This window comes from Carassius gibelio, chromosome A10 (genome assembly GCF_023724105.1).
Source record: "Carassius gibelio isolate Cgi1373 ecotype wild population from Czech Republic chromosome A10, carGib1.2-hapl.c, whole genome shotgun sequence".
In the NCBI taxonomy this organism is placed as follows: Eukaryota; Metazoa; Chordata; class Actinopteri; order Cypriniformes; family Cyprinidae; genus Carassius; species Carassius gibelio.
The window spans coordinates 1,944,753-1,963,614 of NC_068380.1; the positions used below are offsets into that span (position 1 = coordinate 1,944,753).

At 36.6% G+C, this 18,862-nt stretch overlaps 1 protein-coding gene and 1 pseudogene across 50 annotated transcripts in view; both read left to right on the plus strand.

Annotated features, from left to right (window-relative positions):
• The window catches only part of LOC128020784 (calcium/calmodulin-dependent protein kinase type II subunit beta), a 100,741-nt gene extending 85,052 nt beyond the window's left edge, over positions 1–15,689 (plus strand). For 6 of the 50 annotated variants that reach the window (XM_052607452.1, XM_052607461.1, XM_052607451.1 and 3 more), the window contains 10 exons: positions 977–1,009; positions 2,444–2,512; positions 4,071–4,115; positions 5,739–5,787; positions 6,526–6,606; positions 7,519–7,638; positions 10,636–10,711; positions 10,911–11,005; positions 11,128–11,362; positions 12,390–15,689. In XM_052607452.1, coding sequence (XP_052463412.1) covers positions 977–1,009; positions 2,444–2,512; positions 4,071–4,115; positions 5,739–5,787; positions 6,526–6,606; positions 7,519–7,638; positions 10,636–10,711; positions 10,911–11,005; positions 11,128–11,360 — 801 coding nt within the window. In that variant the 3' untranslated portion in view covers positions 11,361–11,362; positions 12,390–15,689. The remainder of the gene's footprint in view (positions 1–976; positions 1,010–2,443; positions 2,513–4,070; positions 4,116–5,738; positions 5,788–6,525; positions 6,607–7,518; positions 7,639–10,635; positions 10,712–10,910; positions 11,006–11,127; positions 11,363–12,389) is intronic. The other 44 variants (XM_052607483.1, XM_052607494.1, XM_052607482.1 and 41 more) reach the window with 16 other exon arrangements.
• On the plus strand, positions 12,442–18,521 carry LOC128020597 (2-oxoglutarate dehydrogenase complex component E1-like; annotated as a pseudogene).
• Positions 18,522–18,862: the final 341 nt, after the last annotated feature.

Below are 18,862 nucleotides of genomic sequence, written 5' to 3' on the forward strand. Positions count from 1 at the left end.
CATTCATATCGTCTTTTCTCTCCGTATCTGACTGCGGTTGAGTCTGAATCAGCATGCACGCCGCCCACATCATCATTTCAGTCAGACTGTGTTCTCTTCCTCAGCTGAGTTCACTTCCTGTTAGCCGCTGAGAGGATCTCCTCCACAAGTTCACTCAGAACTGCACCTGTGGTGGGAATCGTTCATTTTTTCTGCCACTCTCATTAGCCGCTCGGGCAGGTGTGATGTTTCATCGGCCCTGTGATTGTCAGCCGCACTAATGAGACACTTTCTGTCTCTCATCGCCAATCATTCCATGATTCCTCCACCCACGCCTCGCTCCTGGATCCACTACATCATCCCGATCCCGAGTGTGAGTGCAGCGGTGGGAGAGAATGTAGCTCTCGCTCCAAAAATAGCTGGCGGTTTGAACCCAGGGAGCCAAGAGACGGAAATAGACACTTCCACTGTGCCTCACTCATTGCTTAGCAACTGGCTCGCCACACTCCTTCATTCTGATGTTTCCCGCTTTTTTCCACGCTCTGGTATTCTCTCTCTCCTGCCTTTCGTGCTGGAGTGTGATGAAGAGCATCACAGCAGGAGGAATTGTGAGGGGATGCCTGGATGAGTGTGATTTAACTCTTACAGACACATACAAACACATGCTCAGGGCGAAAGAAACAACAGATGAATAAAGGGACAGGAAGTAGAAATGGAATGACAGGAAGAGGATTTACTGAATTGTAATTTAAAGAAATTAATCTAGCATCTATTTATCTATCTATCTGTCAGAACTTAAGGACTGTTCTGTAAATTAAACCACATCAAAACTCTTTTATCCTCCAGACGAACTCACTTTCTTCCCAAAAACCCACACGCGCTCCTTCTCTCAACCTTCCTGCCTCTCATACATCTGTGCCATTCTGTGTTTAATGTTCATCATAACATGTATTGTAACTCTCTCATCCCATCCCTCCATCGCCCCCTTTCCACCCAGAAACGGAAGTCCAGCTCCACCGTTCAGTACATGGTGAGAATGATATTCATTTCTAATCTCTTTATCCCTCCGTCCCCTTCTCATCGCACTCTTGTTTATCCATTCGTGCATTTGCTCATCCTGTTGGGCTTTTATGTCCTTTAATGCATAAATCCAATCTTCCTCTGTAATGATCTGTATTGATTCTTCTCTGGCTCAAATGTCGAGCGGTTGATTTAAAGGGTCAGATGGCACTAAATGACTCCTCAGACGCAGGCGAGGGTCGGAGTGTTTTTGGGTTGACGTTATTGTAGGGTTGTAGTGAGTCAGTGTTGACTGTTGTTGTGTTGGTTTTAGACTGTGTGTGGGTCTTTTCGTTGTTGCTTCCTTGTGTCTGTGTGTCTGTCTGCTGTTGTCTGTGAATGAACTCAATTCTAGATCCATAAGGACTCTCCTCTAGTTGTGCTTTCCTACTGCAACATTCTCTAAAAAAACAGGTTTTCTGAACTGTTTGGTTACTTCTGTTTGCATTTTTATTTTGTTTCCTTTTATTCTGCCTGCTGGGGGGGAAAACAGCATTTTAAGATGGAAATGCTGGTTTTATTTGCAGGTCCAGGCTGATCTACTAGCTTTAACTAGCTTTATGAACACAGTTTGCCAAGTCAACTTTGTTGTAAGCATTTGGATGAGCAAATGAGCAGCTTGGACCACTTAGAAACCATGTGAAACCAGCTTTCAGACACTTGGTTTAAGTGGATTTTCCAGCAGTGCAATGCAATAAATAATTATTTTATGTTAAAAGAGTGAACCTCACACAGTTTTTAAAATATTGTCGGGCCACACACACACACACACACACACACAAAGTTATATTGTCTTAAGAAATTTAAAAAAAAATGTATCAATACTGTAATGCAGTGCAATATAAATAAAGTATTTGTACACATTGGTAATTTTTTTTTTTTTTTACATCATATCATTTTTGATGATAATCTAATGATAATCACAAAATGAAATTGAAATTGAATTGAAAATTATGTGAAGTACAAAAACAGAAACTAAGGTATCCTGTTGGTCTGTCGTTCCATCTATTGTTCTATCGGTTTATTATTCAAATTAATAATTAATGAATCAGTTACTTAACAATATTTAAAATTATTTTTAAGTCTATCTATTGTTTAATCTATCTTTTGGTCGGTCTTCTAATCTTTCTAATCTGAATTAGATCTGGATATTTGCTAAGATGTCATGAAATAATTGGCAAAATGGCAAATAATTTGAACACTCCCGACTATAAGCATTATTTTCTAAAAATGTCTAATTTATTGTTTTATTGCTTCATAATTTTGAACTGTTGTGTGTTCAGATGAAACGCAGTCCTCTCTCACTGCCAAACACGTTGTCAGCTGCTCTCTCTCTGTATTTCTCTCTTCTCTCGCCCTGAAACACCCGCTGACATCCTTTAACACTGTTTTGTGTTCTGCACAGCCACAGTCAAACAGTGTGAAAAACAGCATAGTCACCAGTCCCAAAGGAAACGTCTCTTCTCCTGCTCTGGTATTTACCTCCTTGTTCCTCTCTGTTCTCTCTCGCTCAGTCTTCTCGTCCGACTCGTCTGTCGCTTTGGCTTCCTTCTCCTGTCTCACACATGTCTGTCTGTGTCAGCGTCTGCCTCGTCTCAGGCCACCTGTCCTAGACGCTGTGTGTCTGTCAGTGACTTGAATCCAATCGCATCTTCATCTGCCATCGAAACAATGTCAGTGTTACGGTGGATCATTTTTATAATCCAGATTTGAAGAATTCTGATGGTTTGAGCTTCAGTTAGTTTCATGTTTTCACGCAGATGTGTGCTGAGTGTGTGCATGAACATTGTGCATGAACATCAACGGCAGACCAACCAGACTTAGATGTTGGCTCTATGTGTTTAAACTATTTTTGAATCTCATTATGACCGTCATAATGTTTCATTAAATGTATGTTTTTGTGTGTACGTCTCTCTGCATTACTGCTTTTTTTTATAACCTAATGGTGTAAAACCTGATGTACAGACATTATTTATTTGTATTATTTCTGTAATTGTAATTAATATTGTCTGATGTAAACCAGTACAATATCATCTAATAAAACCCAGATTTCTTATAGTTAGTTAAAAATAGTTTGAAATAACTATTTTGATAGATACAGTGATCCAAAAAGCATTTTGGAGTCACATTTAAATGACATGTCATTGCATTAGATTGAAAAAATGAAATTTAATTTAATTTAATTTAATTTAATTTAATTTAATTTAATTTAATTTAATTTAATTTAATTTAATTTAATTTAATTTAATTTAATTTAATTTAATTTAGGGATTCCCAAACTATTTGTCAGCGGATCTAAAATATTAAGTTGATATATAAACTGAGAATAAAGTTAATATTTCTATAATTAAACAAAACTTTAAAAAGTTCACAGTTCTCTGAAATAAGTTAATAGTCACATGATGATTTTATATCTTTTTTTAGTATGTTTTATTTTTATTTAGAATTATTTACATTTTAACTCAAAAAGTTCCTTTATGATTCCCATTTTTGGACCCTTTTGGATGGTTCAGCTGCAGGTTTTCAACATTTTATGTAATTTAAAGATCAAAACTTCTCTTGAACATTGTTGTGTTAACACATCTTAACACAGAACTATTTTAATATTTTGATAGAGATAATCATATTTTGTTGCGCACATTTCACACTCCTTTAAGCTTATCTTACCCTCAGACAATATCGTTGTGATTTCTATGCATTTTGTTTTTAAATGAAAGTACCTAATATTCAGAAGTTCTTTAAGAAGTTGTAGATTTGCCGTGTTAGGATCTAGGATTAGATGCGTTCACATCTCAGGACTGGCTTTAGATGTTGGGCTTTGACCTTCGGCTGTCCTCTGCTTTTAACCAGAGTGACTTCCTCTCTTTCTCTCTCTCTCTCTCTCGAGCTGTGACTGCTCTCTATCCATCCTTTGTCTTTTTTTGCTAACTCTTGTTTTATTCTTGCCACCTCTCACCTTCATCTCATTTTGCTCCTGTTTTTTCCTCTCTATCTTGCTGTTTTCTCTTTCTCTTCTCTCTCTTTCTCTTTAGGAGCCTCAGACCACTGTAATCCATAACCCAGTGGATGGGATCAAGGTACATCCTTCTGCACCTCTCTCCGCATCCTCTTCTCCTTCATCCTTCACTTTTCTCTCCTCCTTTCTGTGCTTCTGTCATCAGCTGCCAGTCTCTTGATTCTGTGGTGCGAGCGAGGATGTTGTTTTGGGATCGTGAGTGAGCGTGAAGTCGCATTAGGATGGGAAAGTGTGTGATGTACAGTGTTCAGTGTTAATTGTTTCAGGGAGAATAATGACACAGTGCTCTTTTGACCCTTGTTAGTCAATACACACATGCAGAAATTAGTTGAATTTCAATACAAGAGCATTTTACTTCAGTAATATGACATATTTGCAAAATTAAACCGTTTAGTCAACAAGAAAAAAATTGCACTGCTTTTGAAAAGTTTTAGGTTGGTAAGAGTTTTTAGTTTTTTTTTTTTTTTTTTTTAAGTATCATGCTTAATAAAGCTGTGGTAAAAATATAAAAACACACAAAATATACAGTAAAAATGGTATAATAATGAAATATTTTTACAATTTAAAATAATAACTTTTTTCTATTTAGTATGTTTTAAAATAGAATTTATTTCTGTGCTGCACAGCTGAATTTTCAGCATCATTACTCTAATCTCCAGTGTCACATGATCCTTCAGAAATCATTCTGATATGCTGTTTTCCTTATTATTGTCAATGTTGAAAACAGTTGCAATGCATAATTTTTTTTGTGAAATCTGTGACACTTTTTGCTTCCTGACCTCAAACTTTTAAACAGTAGTGTAAACTAGGACTTTTATGCATTCAGTGAGTAGTCAAAACAGTGCTTCTCATTTTAATTTAATCATTAGACCAAAATATCAATCACGAAAAAAGCCTGTTAAATTATAGAAACACTCCTAAATTTCTAAAACTTGAACTGAAATTAAGACATTTTTAAACATATATTTCATACTGTTATTTATTTCTGCATTATTAAAGACCACTGTTTGAAATCATCCAATCTGACTTTCTCACTTTTACCAAAAATTTTCCTATCCTGCCTCCATAATGCTCCTCTCCCTCTCTGGCCGTATGCATGGCCACAGCTGGCTGATGTCTGACAGTCCGTTTGTCTGCGGCTCAGACCCTCGAGGTGCCTGTGGTGGGCTGATAACTCGCCCACGGGAACCTGTAGAGAGAAACACGAGCAGACGAGGGCTCAGTCATTTGCATTTGTAATACTTCAAAAGCAAAATGCAAGCTATTAAGTTCCTCTGTGTGTGTGTGTGTGGGGGTGGTTACATGCATATGCAGAGGGGAGGGTGCAGACGGCTGTGTTCTCATTGCTGCCATCTGGGAAAGAGAGGTGGAGATGCTGGGTTTCATTGAATGGCTGTGTTCTAGCCTCACCAGGTGGCTGAGCCCGAGATTAAACCTTCTCGTACTGTCAGGATTGATCTAGAGCCCACGAGCGTCTACACTACTGTTTTAAGTGTCAGTCACGAGAAGTGGAGAATGTATGACTTCATTTGTGGAGATGATTATCCCATCTGTCTCAGTGGTAGTACTGGTCGTGCTTTATTGGAGTTAGTCGCTGTTTGTTGAATAAATGTTTTTTTGGTGTGTGTGTGTGTGTAAGTGAAAGTGTGAGGTCAGACAATGATTGCTTTTGTCCGTCTTGCAGGAATCTTCAGACAGCAGCCACACCACCATTGAAGATGAAGATGTCAAAGGTGAGCGGCGTCTGTTTTTGTTGCAATTTGTTATTCATTTATTTTTAAACTATGATCTGTGGTGATTTTACCAAGGACTTTCCAGTTCTGAAGACATGACCCAAAGCCCTATAAGGACACTTTTCACAATCCTGTCAATTTCTGATAGATAAAATCAAGTGCATTTTTCTTCTTCAACATACTGTGTCACTCAGAAATACTGTATTGCTCAAAAGTTAAATTGCAGTTAGATAAAAAAAAAAAAAATCTGTTTATTTAGCAAGGAGGCATTAAATTGATCTATCAGTTTTTGAAGCCTAAACTATACATGTACAAAAAAAATCTAATGCATTTCATTGAACTGAAATGTAATTTGTGTGTGCTACTTTTGTGACATTGGTGTGGCATTTTGACTTAAGAAGTGTTGGTTTCATTGTGCGCTCTTCTGGGACGCGTGTTTCAGGACACCTTCAGTGTATTTTTATCGGTAGGAACACTAGAAATGTAAGAGAAGTGGGCTCTGCTTGTGTGTGTTTTATTCACATGGTTAAATGTAGGTTCAACTTGCAGTTTTTTGGCTGTGTGGAAGTGTCGTGCTCTGAAGTGACAGAAGTGGGCGGGACGATTTGCCACCCTTCCATGTAAATCTCTCAGCCTCAATAATAGGTTAAATACTGTGCCATGTTCCATCTTTGCATGTCCTCCTTTCTCAGTCTCATCTTTCCAGTCTCTTCCCATCTTTTTCTTCCCACTCAATAGAGAAAAGCCTAAATAGCAGTTCAGTTAAAGCCCCCTCTGAAGTCAGCCAATCACCTCCGGGCTCCGTCCCTGCCATCTTCTGTAAGTCTGGTCTGCACTCGTTTGGTTTGGCCTGGCTGGTTTGAACTGCATTGTTTAGCCCTAAATCCATAAACAAATAACCAGCTTCCCTTGAGTTGTACTTTTCTTGAGGTGACTTGTAGATGTGAAAATATGGGTTGATTTGGCTACTCTCCAATATTTAGATTTTGGACTGCAATACCTATATCAAATGTCTGCTGTCAATATTACTTAATGGATAGTTCACCCCAAAATGAAAGTTCAGTCATTTGCTGAATGTCATTCCAAACCATTATGATTTTCTTTCTTCTGTGGAAGATGAAGAATATTTTGAAGAATGTGGGTAACCATTCAATATTTTTGGTTCAGATTTACTTTTTGTACTGGGTTAAATTCCATCTCATAATCTCATAAAATAACACTGGGATATGAGAAATTAACCTTTTTGTATGATGCAAAAGAAGATATTTTGAAGAATGCTGGTGACCACACAGTTTTGGTTCATTTTCTGAACAAAAAATACAGTGGAAGTCGATGGGAACCGAAACAGCAGAAAAGAATTGACTCCGAGAATGACATGACGGTGTGTAAATGAAGAATTTTTACTTTTGGGTGAACTTGTTCTTTAACCACTAATAAGTGTGGATAAATTACTGAAGTATTTCTTTAACTGAGAAGTCAATTAAAGTGCAATGAAAGCATGGTTTTCCAGAAGCCTAGCAGGAAATGGTCTTGGCTAATCAAAAAAAGACCTTCAATGAACCCTACTTTCTCTTACTGATTAACTCTCTGCTGTTGTTGTGTGCGCTGGTCACCTAGGAATGCACACATCACTCTGAGATGCATAAGTTTAGATGAATCTCTGTCATCTTGCACACATCACCAGTCATCATTACCCCCCTCATCCTCATCCTCACCCTCGTGTGTAAACAGCCACCAAGCTGACTGACATCCTGGGCTGCGCCCGTAAGGTCTCGGGACCCCCGGCATTGCCTGATAGTGAAGCAGCAGCCCACTCAGCACAATCCCCTCCACAGACCCCCATCATGCAGAGTGAGTATAGCGCCCCCTGCAGACCTAAGCACAGACCCTCATGCACTGGGGCTGTGAATGTTTTTGGCTAGCACATTCTGTAATGTTATTGTTTTTGTCATTTAAAGTAACTCCTTTTTGAAAATGAATTATTAATTTCAGTCATTTATTAATTAATAATAATATTAATGATTCATTTTAATTAAATGAGTTATAAATTTTAATAACTATTAATAACAGTACATTTTAATTATTAACTTAATACTAAAGTATCTAAGTAACTTTATTAAATAATGACTTAAAATAATTTGTTGAAATGTGGTAAGTTTGTAAAAAATTTTAATGTTAATATATTAATGATATGTTTTAATTGAATTATTTCAAATTTGTAAAATTGTTTTTTTTGTATTTATTTTAAAATGTTAAAGTTAACTTAATTTAACAATACTGATATTTATAATATATTTTAATTGATTTTATAACTAATTTAATATTTTATTTTTTAATTTAATGTTAATCATTTAGTTTATTCTAATAAACTATTAATTTGATAATTATTAACGAATTAGCTTAATAATTTAGCATAATAATTTAGTTTCATATTTAATAATATTAACTATTAATTAATTAATGTTATATTAAATTGTATTATGCTGTTCACTTAGCTTCCAGTAACAGGGGAGTTATTAAGACATAGTGAGTAGTATTCAGGTAGTCATGTGATATATTAAGCTGTATGATATTAATATGTCAGGCCCCATGAGCCGACCCCCTCCATGTCTATTAAAACCGTTTTTTCTAGGCCACTGATAAAATTATAAAGTGAATCTACATGATGTACAGCACTCCATTTTAAATGTAGGACCCTGTTTATGTACCGTCTGTTGGCCCAAGTGTTGAATGTTGATCCTTGTTATTGATGTATATCCTGTTCTATCAGACACCACTGCCCCATGCATCTTGTTATTTGTCTGCTGTAGCTGCGTTTTCATCTCTTCACATGTTGTCCATCTCTGTCTCTCATGGTGGGTTAATAGATAGTGTGTGTGCTTTTAGCATACGGTCAAGTCCATAGTTCATCCACTCTTTCCTAGTATCAGAAAGAATGCAATGCACAACTTGGCACTGCACAGCGTCTAGTTTTCTTCAGAGCCATCTTAATCGTTTGGGTTCTGTGTAGACCTGTGTTTTTCTCTTGTGCTATTAACCAACTACATATGCAAATCAGTGGGCGGAGCTTAACGTGCAGTGATGTAGAAGCAGGTGTTGAACTACTACTGCGGAGGCGGGGTTTAGTCACTTCATGTTATAAAGTGTCACAAAAGCTGTAAGTTTTAAGTTCTGAAACGTACAGGATGTTTTTATAGTACAATGACCTCTTGTATGTCACAAGATCAAGGGGATTTTGATTTCTCGGTTCATGACCTCTTTAATGGTAAAAATGAAAAATAACATCCCCATGAGTATAACGTGCCTTAACAGTCTGCAGCTGCATTCCTATTAGGCCTATATGACATACGGAAGTAGCAGGAGGCAGTTTTCCCTAAACAAAACAAAAAAACAGGATTTATGCATCTGAAATAATATTTACAGCGTCTGGTTTGTGACAGAACTGTGATGCACTTCCATACATATCTGCTTAGAGGAAGTGGGACGTTTATCAAAGCTGAAGCCACAGTCAGAGACTTTAGATCAGACCTGAGGTGTCAGATTGACAAGGAGAAACCGAAGGACGTGTCGGGGCCACTAAGCTCCTCTAAAGTGGAGCAGGAAGCTGTGAAGGGAGGGAGAGAGCGAGAGAGAGAGAGGGAGGGAGGAAACGAGAAGCAAGCCGTATCTAAGGATCCAGGAATAGCTCAACTAGCTCCATGCAGTTAACAAGGAAGAGACAGAAGATGATGAGGAGGAGGAAACTGGAGATGTTGATTAGATGAAGGCAAAGTGTTTTTGGGAGTCTGTGCTTGTGTGAGCGTGCAAACTTCATCAGAAGAGAGAGTTCAGTCAGAGTATTGAGGAGGAATGGATGAGAGTCTAGACTGAAGATCATGACTGAGAAACTAGGTGAGTCCACAGCAGATCTGGTGTGTGTTTGTGTTAAACCTCTCTCTGGAGTCAGGAGGACGTGACCTTTCTGACCTCTGCCTGTGTTTCAGAGCGTTAACTCTGGGTTAAGGTAGAAATTTGTCTGTTCGTGTCACGTACAACAAACAGGAACAGTTAGCTGTGGCTTCATCAGTTTATAGTTTAAAAAAATCAGTGAATGTACGATTTTCTTGCCTGTGCTGATGTATTTCCTGTAGAGACAGGAAGTTGGGGTGGAACATGCACTTGTACTAAAAGGTTTATGGTAAGGAATTGTTTTTAAGAAACTCATTCTTTTATTCAGCAAGGATGCTGAATCCTGAAAAAATTATTGTATCATGTTTCCACAAATATATGAAGCAGCACAACATTTTTCAACATTGATAAAAAAGAGAAATGTTTCTTGAGCAGCAAATCAGTATATCAGAATGATTTCTGAAGGGTCATGTGACACTGAAGACTGGAGTAATGATGCTGAAAACTCCGCTTTGATCACTGGGAAAAATTGCTTTTTTAAATGCATTAAAATAGAAAACAGTTATTTCAAATTGTAATATTTCAAAATATTACAGTTTTACTGTATTTTTGATCAAATAAATGTAGCATAAAATATTTTTTTTAGCTAACAAAACACACAAAGACTATTAGTTATGGTAGTTATGCTTATTTTATTTTTATTTTAGTTTTTGTTTATTTTTAGGACCATTTTAAGCCACTATTAGACACAATAGTTACATTCAGATTTTATGTGGTATTTATTTTATGTATTTTATTTCATGGGGTACATATGTCTTTTAACAAAGATTACAATATTACAATATCTTTTTTAATCATAATTCTTTTGTGGAAAAAAAAGAACAAAGTTTTAACTAATGTGGGACTACTTAGCATAAACTGTATGTGTGTATTCACCTGTGTTCATGTTTTCTCTTACAGCACGCAAACAGGAAATCATTAAGATCACGGAGCAGCTGATAGAAGCCATCAATAATGGGGACTTTGACGCCTATGCGTATGTTACCTTATGCTTTCTTGCAAACACAAACCACTTTGGCCCTAAACACACTATATTGTACAAATACAAGAACTAGTGTAAACTGTCTTCTACAGTCAGCTCTATTCTCATGGCAGAGATTAAGATGAAAATAGTTAATTGTCCATGTTTATAGCAGCTACCTGAATAGTAATACACAATGGGATCACTGTAACAGGAAAATCTGTGATCCTGGACTGACATCCTTTGAACCCGAGGCTTTGGGGAACCTGGTTGAAGGAATGGACTTCCATAGATTCTACTTTGAGAACTGTAAGTGTGTTGAAGCAGAAAGACTACCATGGTTTAAATCATACATGTGTCTTATAAATCACAGGAAGTATCAGTGGCACCATCCACAGGATCTTTCTCCATGTGTTTGTGTTTCTCCTCAGTGCTTTCTAAGAACAGCAAGCCGATCCACACCACCATCCTGAACCCTCACGTGCACCTGATCGGAGAAGAAGCCGCCTGCATCGCCTACATCCGCCTCACTCAGTTTGTGGACGGGCAGGGCCTGCCGCGCAGCAGCCAGTCGGAGGAGACCCGCGTGTGGCACCGTCGGGACTCCAAATGGCAGAACGTTCATTTCCACTGCTCCGGTGCACCAGCTGCCCCTCTCCAGTGAAGGTGACGCTTTGGATTTGTCCATTTTCTGCACCTTCTGGCTTTTGTTTTCACACTGGAGCTTTTGGTGTGGATTCAAATGTGTTTTACAGTAGAGTTTTGGTTTGTGTCAAAATGCATTCTGGGTAATTACAGTTAACTGAAATGAAAACCATAAAAGAAATTTTGTTATCTGAAATAAAATGCACATTAACTGAAATAAAATATGAAACTTATTTTATCTCTGCTTATTGTCATGGCAACATTTCTCATTTTCATTTAGGTTAACTTGATGTACTAAAATAACTAAAACTTTAATAAAAAAAACAATTTTGTAGACATATAAAAAAAACTTAAAATAAATAAAAAACTTAAATTAAAATAAAACAGAAAATATTAAATAAAAATTAATTAAAAATATTAATAAAAACCATACTACTAAGAAGGTCTCTCGAAAACATAAAAAATAATTACTGTCCTCAAAGTTTTGAACAATATTATAATTTTACAGTTTTATTTAATTTTATAAAATGTAAAATTGTATATAACTTTATACAATTTAAAAATTGTATATAATTTTATACAATTAAATTTTTTTATATAATTTTATAAAATTTAAAATACAATTTAAAAATGTATACAATTTAAAATACAATTTAAAAATGTATACAATTTAAAATACAATCTAAAAATGTATACAATTTAAAATACAATTTAAAATTGTATATAATTTTATACAATTTAAAATACAATTTAAAAATGTATACAATTTAAAATACAATTTAAAATTGTATATAATTTTATACAATTTAAAATTTTATATTTTGTAAAACAAATTCCTTGTTTAAGGTAATTTATATTCATTAAAATAAATAATTTTAATAAATTCATATTCATTATATTATAATTGTTAATTTAATCAATACAAATTGATAAAAAGTTTATATTTAAATAGTTAAGTTTGTTTTAAAATATATATTTATGTATTTTTAGAACACTCACTCCAGTGTGAGCTGATTAAACACAGCATTTCCTTTTTTATGTATTTCAGAGTGGCCCTTCAACAGATACATTAGGTGCGAGTGACAAGGCGGACTGATAGAATGGCTCCAAACCCTCCAGCCTTCCAACGCTGGACACAGCCGTCCTCTCCTGCATGCAAACCCACAGTTATCTGTCCACCTGCTGGGCATCCAGAACCCCCGTCACCTCCGACTCCACCCAGCACGCTACCGAACGTCTTTATGCCAAGACTTCCTCCCAACACAAGAGCAGCACTGCATATATTAATCATCGAGAGCAATCATAGACTCCAGATTACCTTCTAGAGTTATAATAACCCGCACGATTGCCTTTGCGCTCATCTTCACTGGCCTTATGCCCCCTGTGCCCAGGTACTCCCAAATACAGTAGATCATGTTTTAATAAAAATATCATTATTATTGCTGTATTTATTGTTATTGTTACTACTATTGATTATATATGATTATTACTTCCGTCAGGTTTCTAAGTATTACTGTTGTTCTTGAGATTGTATATTTGATGGTAAAATTACTGATGTTTTGTTTTTAAACACTTTTTTTTTTTAAGCATGGATTTTAAGTATTTTTTTGGTGTTCAAATAATCTGAAGTCACTCTAAAAGCAGCTGCACACGAATATGGTGGCGAGCGGTTTTTCTGTCACCGTGATCAGTGTTCATATCATCAGGTCACCAATCAGATCTCTTAGAGGCAGCTGACATCATCACATCATTGAGATTCACCTCGTATATCTGCAGCTTGCCAAGTTGAATTCCTTCAAAAGGAGCTGTCTGTCTCTTAATCAGAGCATAATCGGTATCTGTATTGGCCCTTGATGACCAGCAGCTGATGTGTCCTTCTTATTGACAGTCAGTGCTGATCTGGTTTTATTTGAGTTTTGGTGGTCTGTGAGACTAGGAACGTCTGCTGAAGCTAGTCTTCTTTTTCTCTAGGAATCTAGTAGGATGTTTCGAGAGGGTACAGCATGTTGTTTTTTAAGGGCTTTTATTGTAAAGCAGCAGGAAGTTTACAGCTGTTCGCTGGCCAGGTGTTTATTTAAAAAGCCATTCTGGATCCCACGGTCATCATAAACCTATGAATTTTAACATGTCACAGAACATTGTGATTCACCTCGACTCAGGCACCTACAGTTATCATTCTTTGTTTTGTTTTTTTTGTTCTGTACATGCAGGAACTTTTTATATATAATTTATGTGGTGTAATTATGGCAGTATTGGCCATAGTTTTTTTTTTTTAGCTTGTACGCGTGTACGTGTGTGGTTTTACAATACAATGGCACTGATATCCTGAATGTGAAAGCATAGTCACTATATTAAAGTGTTGAAAGCCATAACACAGTGTGTGAATTTTTGGTGGATCTGTATGGATGTTTTTGTTAGTGTTGTGTTTCTGTCTAGCAGAACCGGAAGACAGTGTTATGTGGATTGACTAGAGGACTTCCTGACAACTGGTACTGTTTGTTTTTGACATCCTGTCAAAACATTTCTGAAGTCACACAACCTTTGTTGAGGCTACTCGTTGTGTTTTATGTTGCTTTCAAAGGAATAGATCACCCAAAATGAAGATTTCAGGAAAATGTACTCACCCTCAGGTCATCCAAGATGTAGATGAGTTTCTTCATCAGAACAGATTTGGAGAAATGTAACATTACAGCAATTGCTCACCAATTGATCCTCTGCAGTGAATGGGTGCCGTCAGAATGAGAGTCCAAACAGATAATAAAACATCACAATAATCCACAAGTCATCCATGTCGATGGACTGAAGTGGTGTGGATTATTGTGATGTTTTTGGACTCTCATTCTGACGGCACCCATTCACTGCAGAGCCTCTATTAATGAGCAAGTGATGTAAAGCCAATCCTTTCTAAATCTGTTCTGATGAAAAAACTCATCTACATCTTGGAAGGCCTGAGCAAGAGACAGTTTTCAACAAAATGTAATTTATAGGTGAACTGTTCCTTTAATTTCAATCTGAAATGTGACTTGTATTTTTGTAGTACACTTTAATGAGAGTTTCAAACACTTTGTAAATGATGGCAAATACAACATCCGCTGCAAACGGCAGTCCGCATGTCGACAAACCGGTGTTATTCCTTTATTTGTGTTTAGAATTGCAGACAATAATTGAAAATTAAACCGCTCGACATATAGATATCTTGTAAAAACTACCGCTGCATAGTGTTAACTTATCTTAACGGTGAAAGCTATTTGCATGAACTACACCTTCACAATAATACATTTTGGTGACTTTTTTTTTTGTTTCATTCTGTGTATTTTATACTGAATGCTGGTGATTCTATTTTTAAGCTTTGTAAGTGCATATAACTATTTTTGTCTAATGATGATGATGACTGTCATGGTAAAACAGCTATTCTGATTGTATGGCATGCTTTTGTATAGCATTTGTTGTTGTTTGAGCAGTGTTGGTTGAATCCACCGAAAATGTGAAATAATGAACAATGTGTTTATTAGTGTGGGTCAATCGCAGTGTTTGCCGATGTCACACTAGGTCACATTATGCATGTGTTTTATTACGGAATGGATCGTGCTTTGGCTGCCAGTCTACAAAAGGGACCTCGAATTATGTCTGTGTTCAATGACGTTTAATCAACAACCTTCAGTGTGCTTCGCTCAAATGCTGTCTTCTTCTTTAGGGGGCGCTCTTTACCACACTGTTCTAGATAAAAATGCATAATTTTAAGATTTCCAAGAATTTACTCACTTTTCTGCTTATACACAGAAACACAATCTTAATGCACTAACAAATTGTGTTAATGAAACGTAAATGTTTTTTTTTTGTTGTTTTTTTAGATAATAACCACCAAAAGAGTGACCTTGAAACAGTTGAAGTGATGAGTGATATTGTTTGATCAGGCCACTAATGGGAAGCTGGTGTGTGTCTGAGTGTCTTTAAGTGTGTTACACATATGTGAAAGAGTGAATCAGTGTTGTGTTTCTCTAGTGTTGACGCGTTGCTGCTCTTACAAAATCACACCAATTACTATTTGTAGTATTCACATTTTTTCCCACTGTTTTTTCTAATCTTTTGCTTAAATCTGACAACATTTCTCTGAACATTAGCCTTCCAAATTTGCAAGTTTTTTTTGTATATAATCTAAAATGAGATGAAGTGGATTTTATTCAGTTCTGAAAAAAAAAATATTATTTAGAAATTTGTTTATCCTCATTCTTATTGATATTCATATCTGTTCTTCCAATGTGCTCTCCCTCTTTTTCTCTCCCTGTGTGCTATAGGAAATATATTAAGATGTTATCAGTATTATCAATAAAAAGACTGTCAAAACCCATGTTGTGGTTTTTATATCTGCTGTATACTAAACAAAATGCTCTTCTGATGACGTGGAGATGTTGCTAACAAATGTTGGGGGTTTATTTGAATGACCAGCTGCCTCTGAAAGCTGATGAGAAAGCAGCATGTGAATTTATTTCACAGCTGTGAGGTACTTTTGAGCGCAGAGTCACTAAAAATGGTTTGTGTGCAGTGAAAACTGGTGTAAATTCATATTGCAGACAGTTCTTTGCACAGTACTGTTATACACAAAGGCATGTACTAAATATAAGGACAAAATCCTAATTTTTAAGAGTTTAAGGGTAAAACAAACAAAAAATTATGTCCTGATCCATGATTTTACCTGAAGACTTCCAGAAGCTGAAATATTAATCTTTAATTTGTCTGTATTTGTGCGTTTCTTTTAGGAACAAAACTGCAGAATAAGACCTTTCCTAAGTAGGCTACTGTGGTGGTTACAAGGTACAGTGATTACCATAGACAGTGTTTCTTTAATAGAGCATCACAGTCCCGCCCACAGCCCGAGAGAGCTCTGGTGCCGGAAGTAAATTTCCCATTCATTTCTCCCATTGACTTTCGGAAAAATCCGTATCTAAAGAGTTTTAGAGCATGTGTGAGGATAACCAGCTACGGCTGAACTCATAAGCATATAACATCATTTGCAGTGAAAAAATTAAGAGAAAACCTAAAAAAGTCAAAGGTACAAGACTGTGTACATGGTAAACAAGCTACACTACGCGATAGTATATGCTCATATAAACGCAAAATGATCATGGGGCACTAACCTTGCATCTTTTCATCAGTTCCCTTTTTCAGTACTTTCTTGGTGATCTTTCCAGGGTCCAGAGCACTCCTCTGTCCGTCCAGAGAGATTCCTGCAGATGTGCAATGATGACCCTGACATTTTCCCTGTAAATCTCTGGCTTTTAAGCATGAACATTTTAACCAAACATCAAATTAATTATGAATATTATTCTTGTCCTAGTATTCATTTGTTTGACACAGAAAATCACAGAGGACTTTGCTGTCCAACAGCTTTATGACTGTAACTGGATTGTGGTGAACTGCTCCACTCCTGCGAACTACTTCCATGTTCTTCAGATGCAGATCCTTCAGCCCTTCAGAAAGCCTGTAAAAGACATTTCACTCTTTTCATTATCTCTACAGGTTTCCCTCATCTTTAAAAACCTGGAAGTATCAGGGAATTTGAAACGTTTTAGTTTTGGAAAGCATGGATTAATCATGGAAAATTGTATATTTGCAATGGAAACTTTGAGTATTTTTGCTGTAAAATATTTAATTTGATTGCGATTCCATTTGTTTAGAGTAAATCTTACTTGCAAAGTCCAATTTGGAAGTAAATTGTTTTTTTTAAGTAGCTTTTTCAATGATTTAGTCAAAATGGGTTACACATTGTTTTGAATTGATACATGAAAATGTATTGATCAAACATTGTGGGACTCTGTCTGTAACTAACTTGTGGTTTCATGAAGTTTTATTCTTTCCTATTTACTCTAGCTCATTATCTTCACAGCTAAATCACTGCTACGTCACCCAGAGGCCAAGTCAAGTTTTGACGACATGTTGCCAGATTTGTCCATTTGTAAATTTCCCACCCATACAGCATTCTGCAAAATGTTTTGGGTGTTTTTGGGTTTGATTAGGCACACACGTCAGACGTCTGATTCCAGAGTTCAGCTGAAATGAAGCGTCTCATCTTCTGCACAGGGAAAGTTTATTATGACCTCACCAAAGAACGAAAGACCAGAGGCCTGGAAGACACAGTGGCCATCAGCCGCATTGAGCAGGTACCTTCATACACTCTCATAATTATATTTATTAAATAGACCATTTATACACAGCATTATAATTTTCACTTAATGCCTGCATCCCTAAAATAGTTCAAGGATGTATTAGATGACTTCAAATATTTTTTTGTCCAGCTTTCTCCATTCCCATTTGACCTGGTGAAAGCAGACGCAGAGAAGTATCCCCAGGCTCAGCTGCTGTGGTGCCAGGAAGAGCATAAGAATCAAGGCTACTACGACTTCATCAAGCCACGCATCAGCAGGGTGTTCAACAACACCCGTCCCATATGGTAACTCGTGTCCTTAAATTCATCTGAAGAGTGAATCTTACAAAATCTCTCAAAACCTAGGTCACATTTTTCTCCAAAATTAAAAGAATGATATTTGGCATGCAGACAACAAAGCCATGTGTCAAGGAAATTTACATTTGCATTGTATTATAGTGATGGAAAAAAAATATATACAGTTGTGGTCAAAAAGGACAAACAATTCTGGAAAATGTTATTTGTTTTACCAAAATAAAAGATCGTAGAATAAGATATTTAACATAAAAGACATTCACATATAGCCCACAAGAGAAAATAATAGTTGAATTTACAAAAATGACCCAATATAAAAGTTTACATATGCTTGATTCTCAATACTTTGTTGTTACCTGGATGATCCACAGCCGGTTGTTCATGAGTCCCTTACTGGTCCTGAACAGTTAAACTGCCCAAACGATGCTGGATGCTATGCATTCATGCAACAGTATTTGTACCCAATTATCCTTTGCATTGCTAATGCATGTAAGTCATGTAATAATAAAACATGTTAGACATCAATTGTAAGTCGCTTTGGATGAAAGCGTCTGCTAAATGAAAACGTGCATTTAAGTTTTCTATTTACGTGTTCTTCTCAGGTATGCCGGCCGAGAGCCTGGAACTGCCCCTTCCTCAGGCAACAAGAAAACTCATCTTGTGGAGCTGGAGCGGTTCTTAAACAAAGCCTTTAACCTGAATGCCTTCCAGGGCCAGTCCTAACCACCTCACCCCATCCACTCACTTCATTTCCATCCCTCGTTTTTCAGGAAACTCGCACCCTGCTGTTAGCGTTAGAGGCCAGACTGGCAGCTAGGAATGTCCTGACCAAAGCACAGGTTTGATTTGCACTGTACAGTAGATATGAGAGTAGGAATGAGAGGCCTATCTATGCAGATTTACTAAGTTCAGTCTGTTTGCTTGTTTGTACTAATAACTGATGCAAGAAAAAATTTAACATGAGCACTTGTGCACTTTTAGATGATACTAAGGCCTTTGATTAAAATGATTTGTGACAGACTATAATTTGTTTTAATGTAAACAATTAAGTTTAAATGACACCT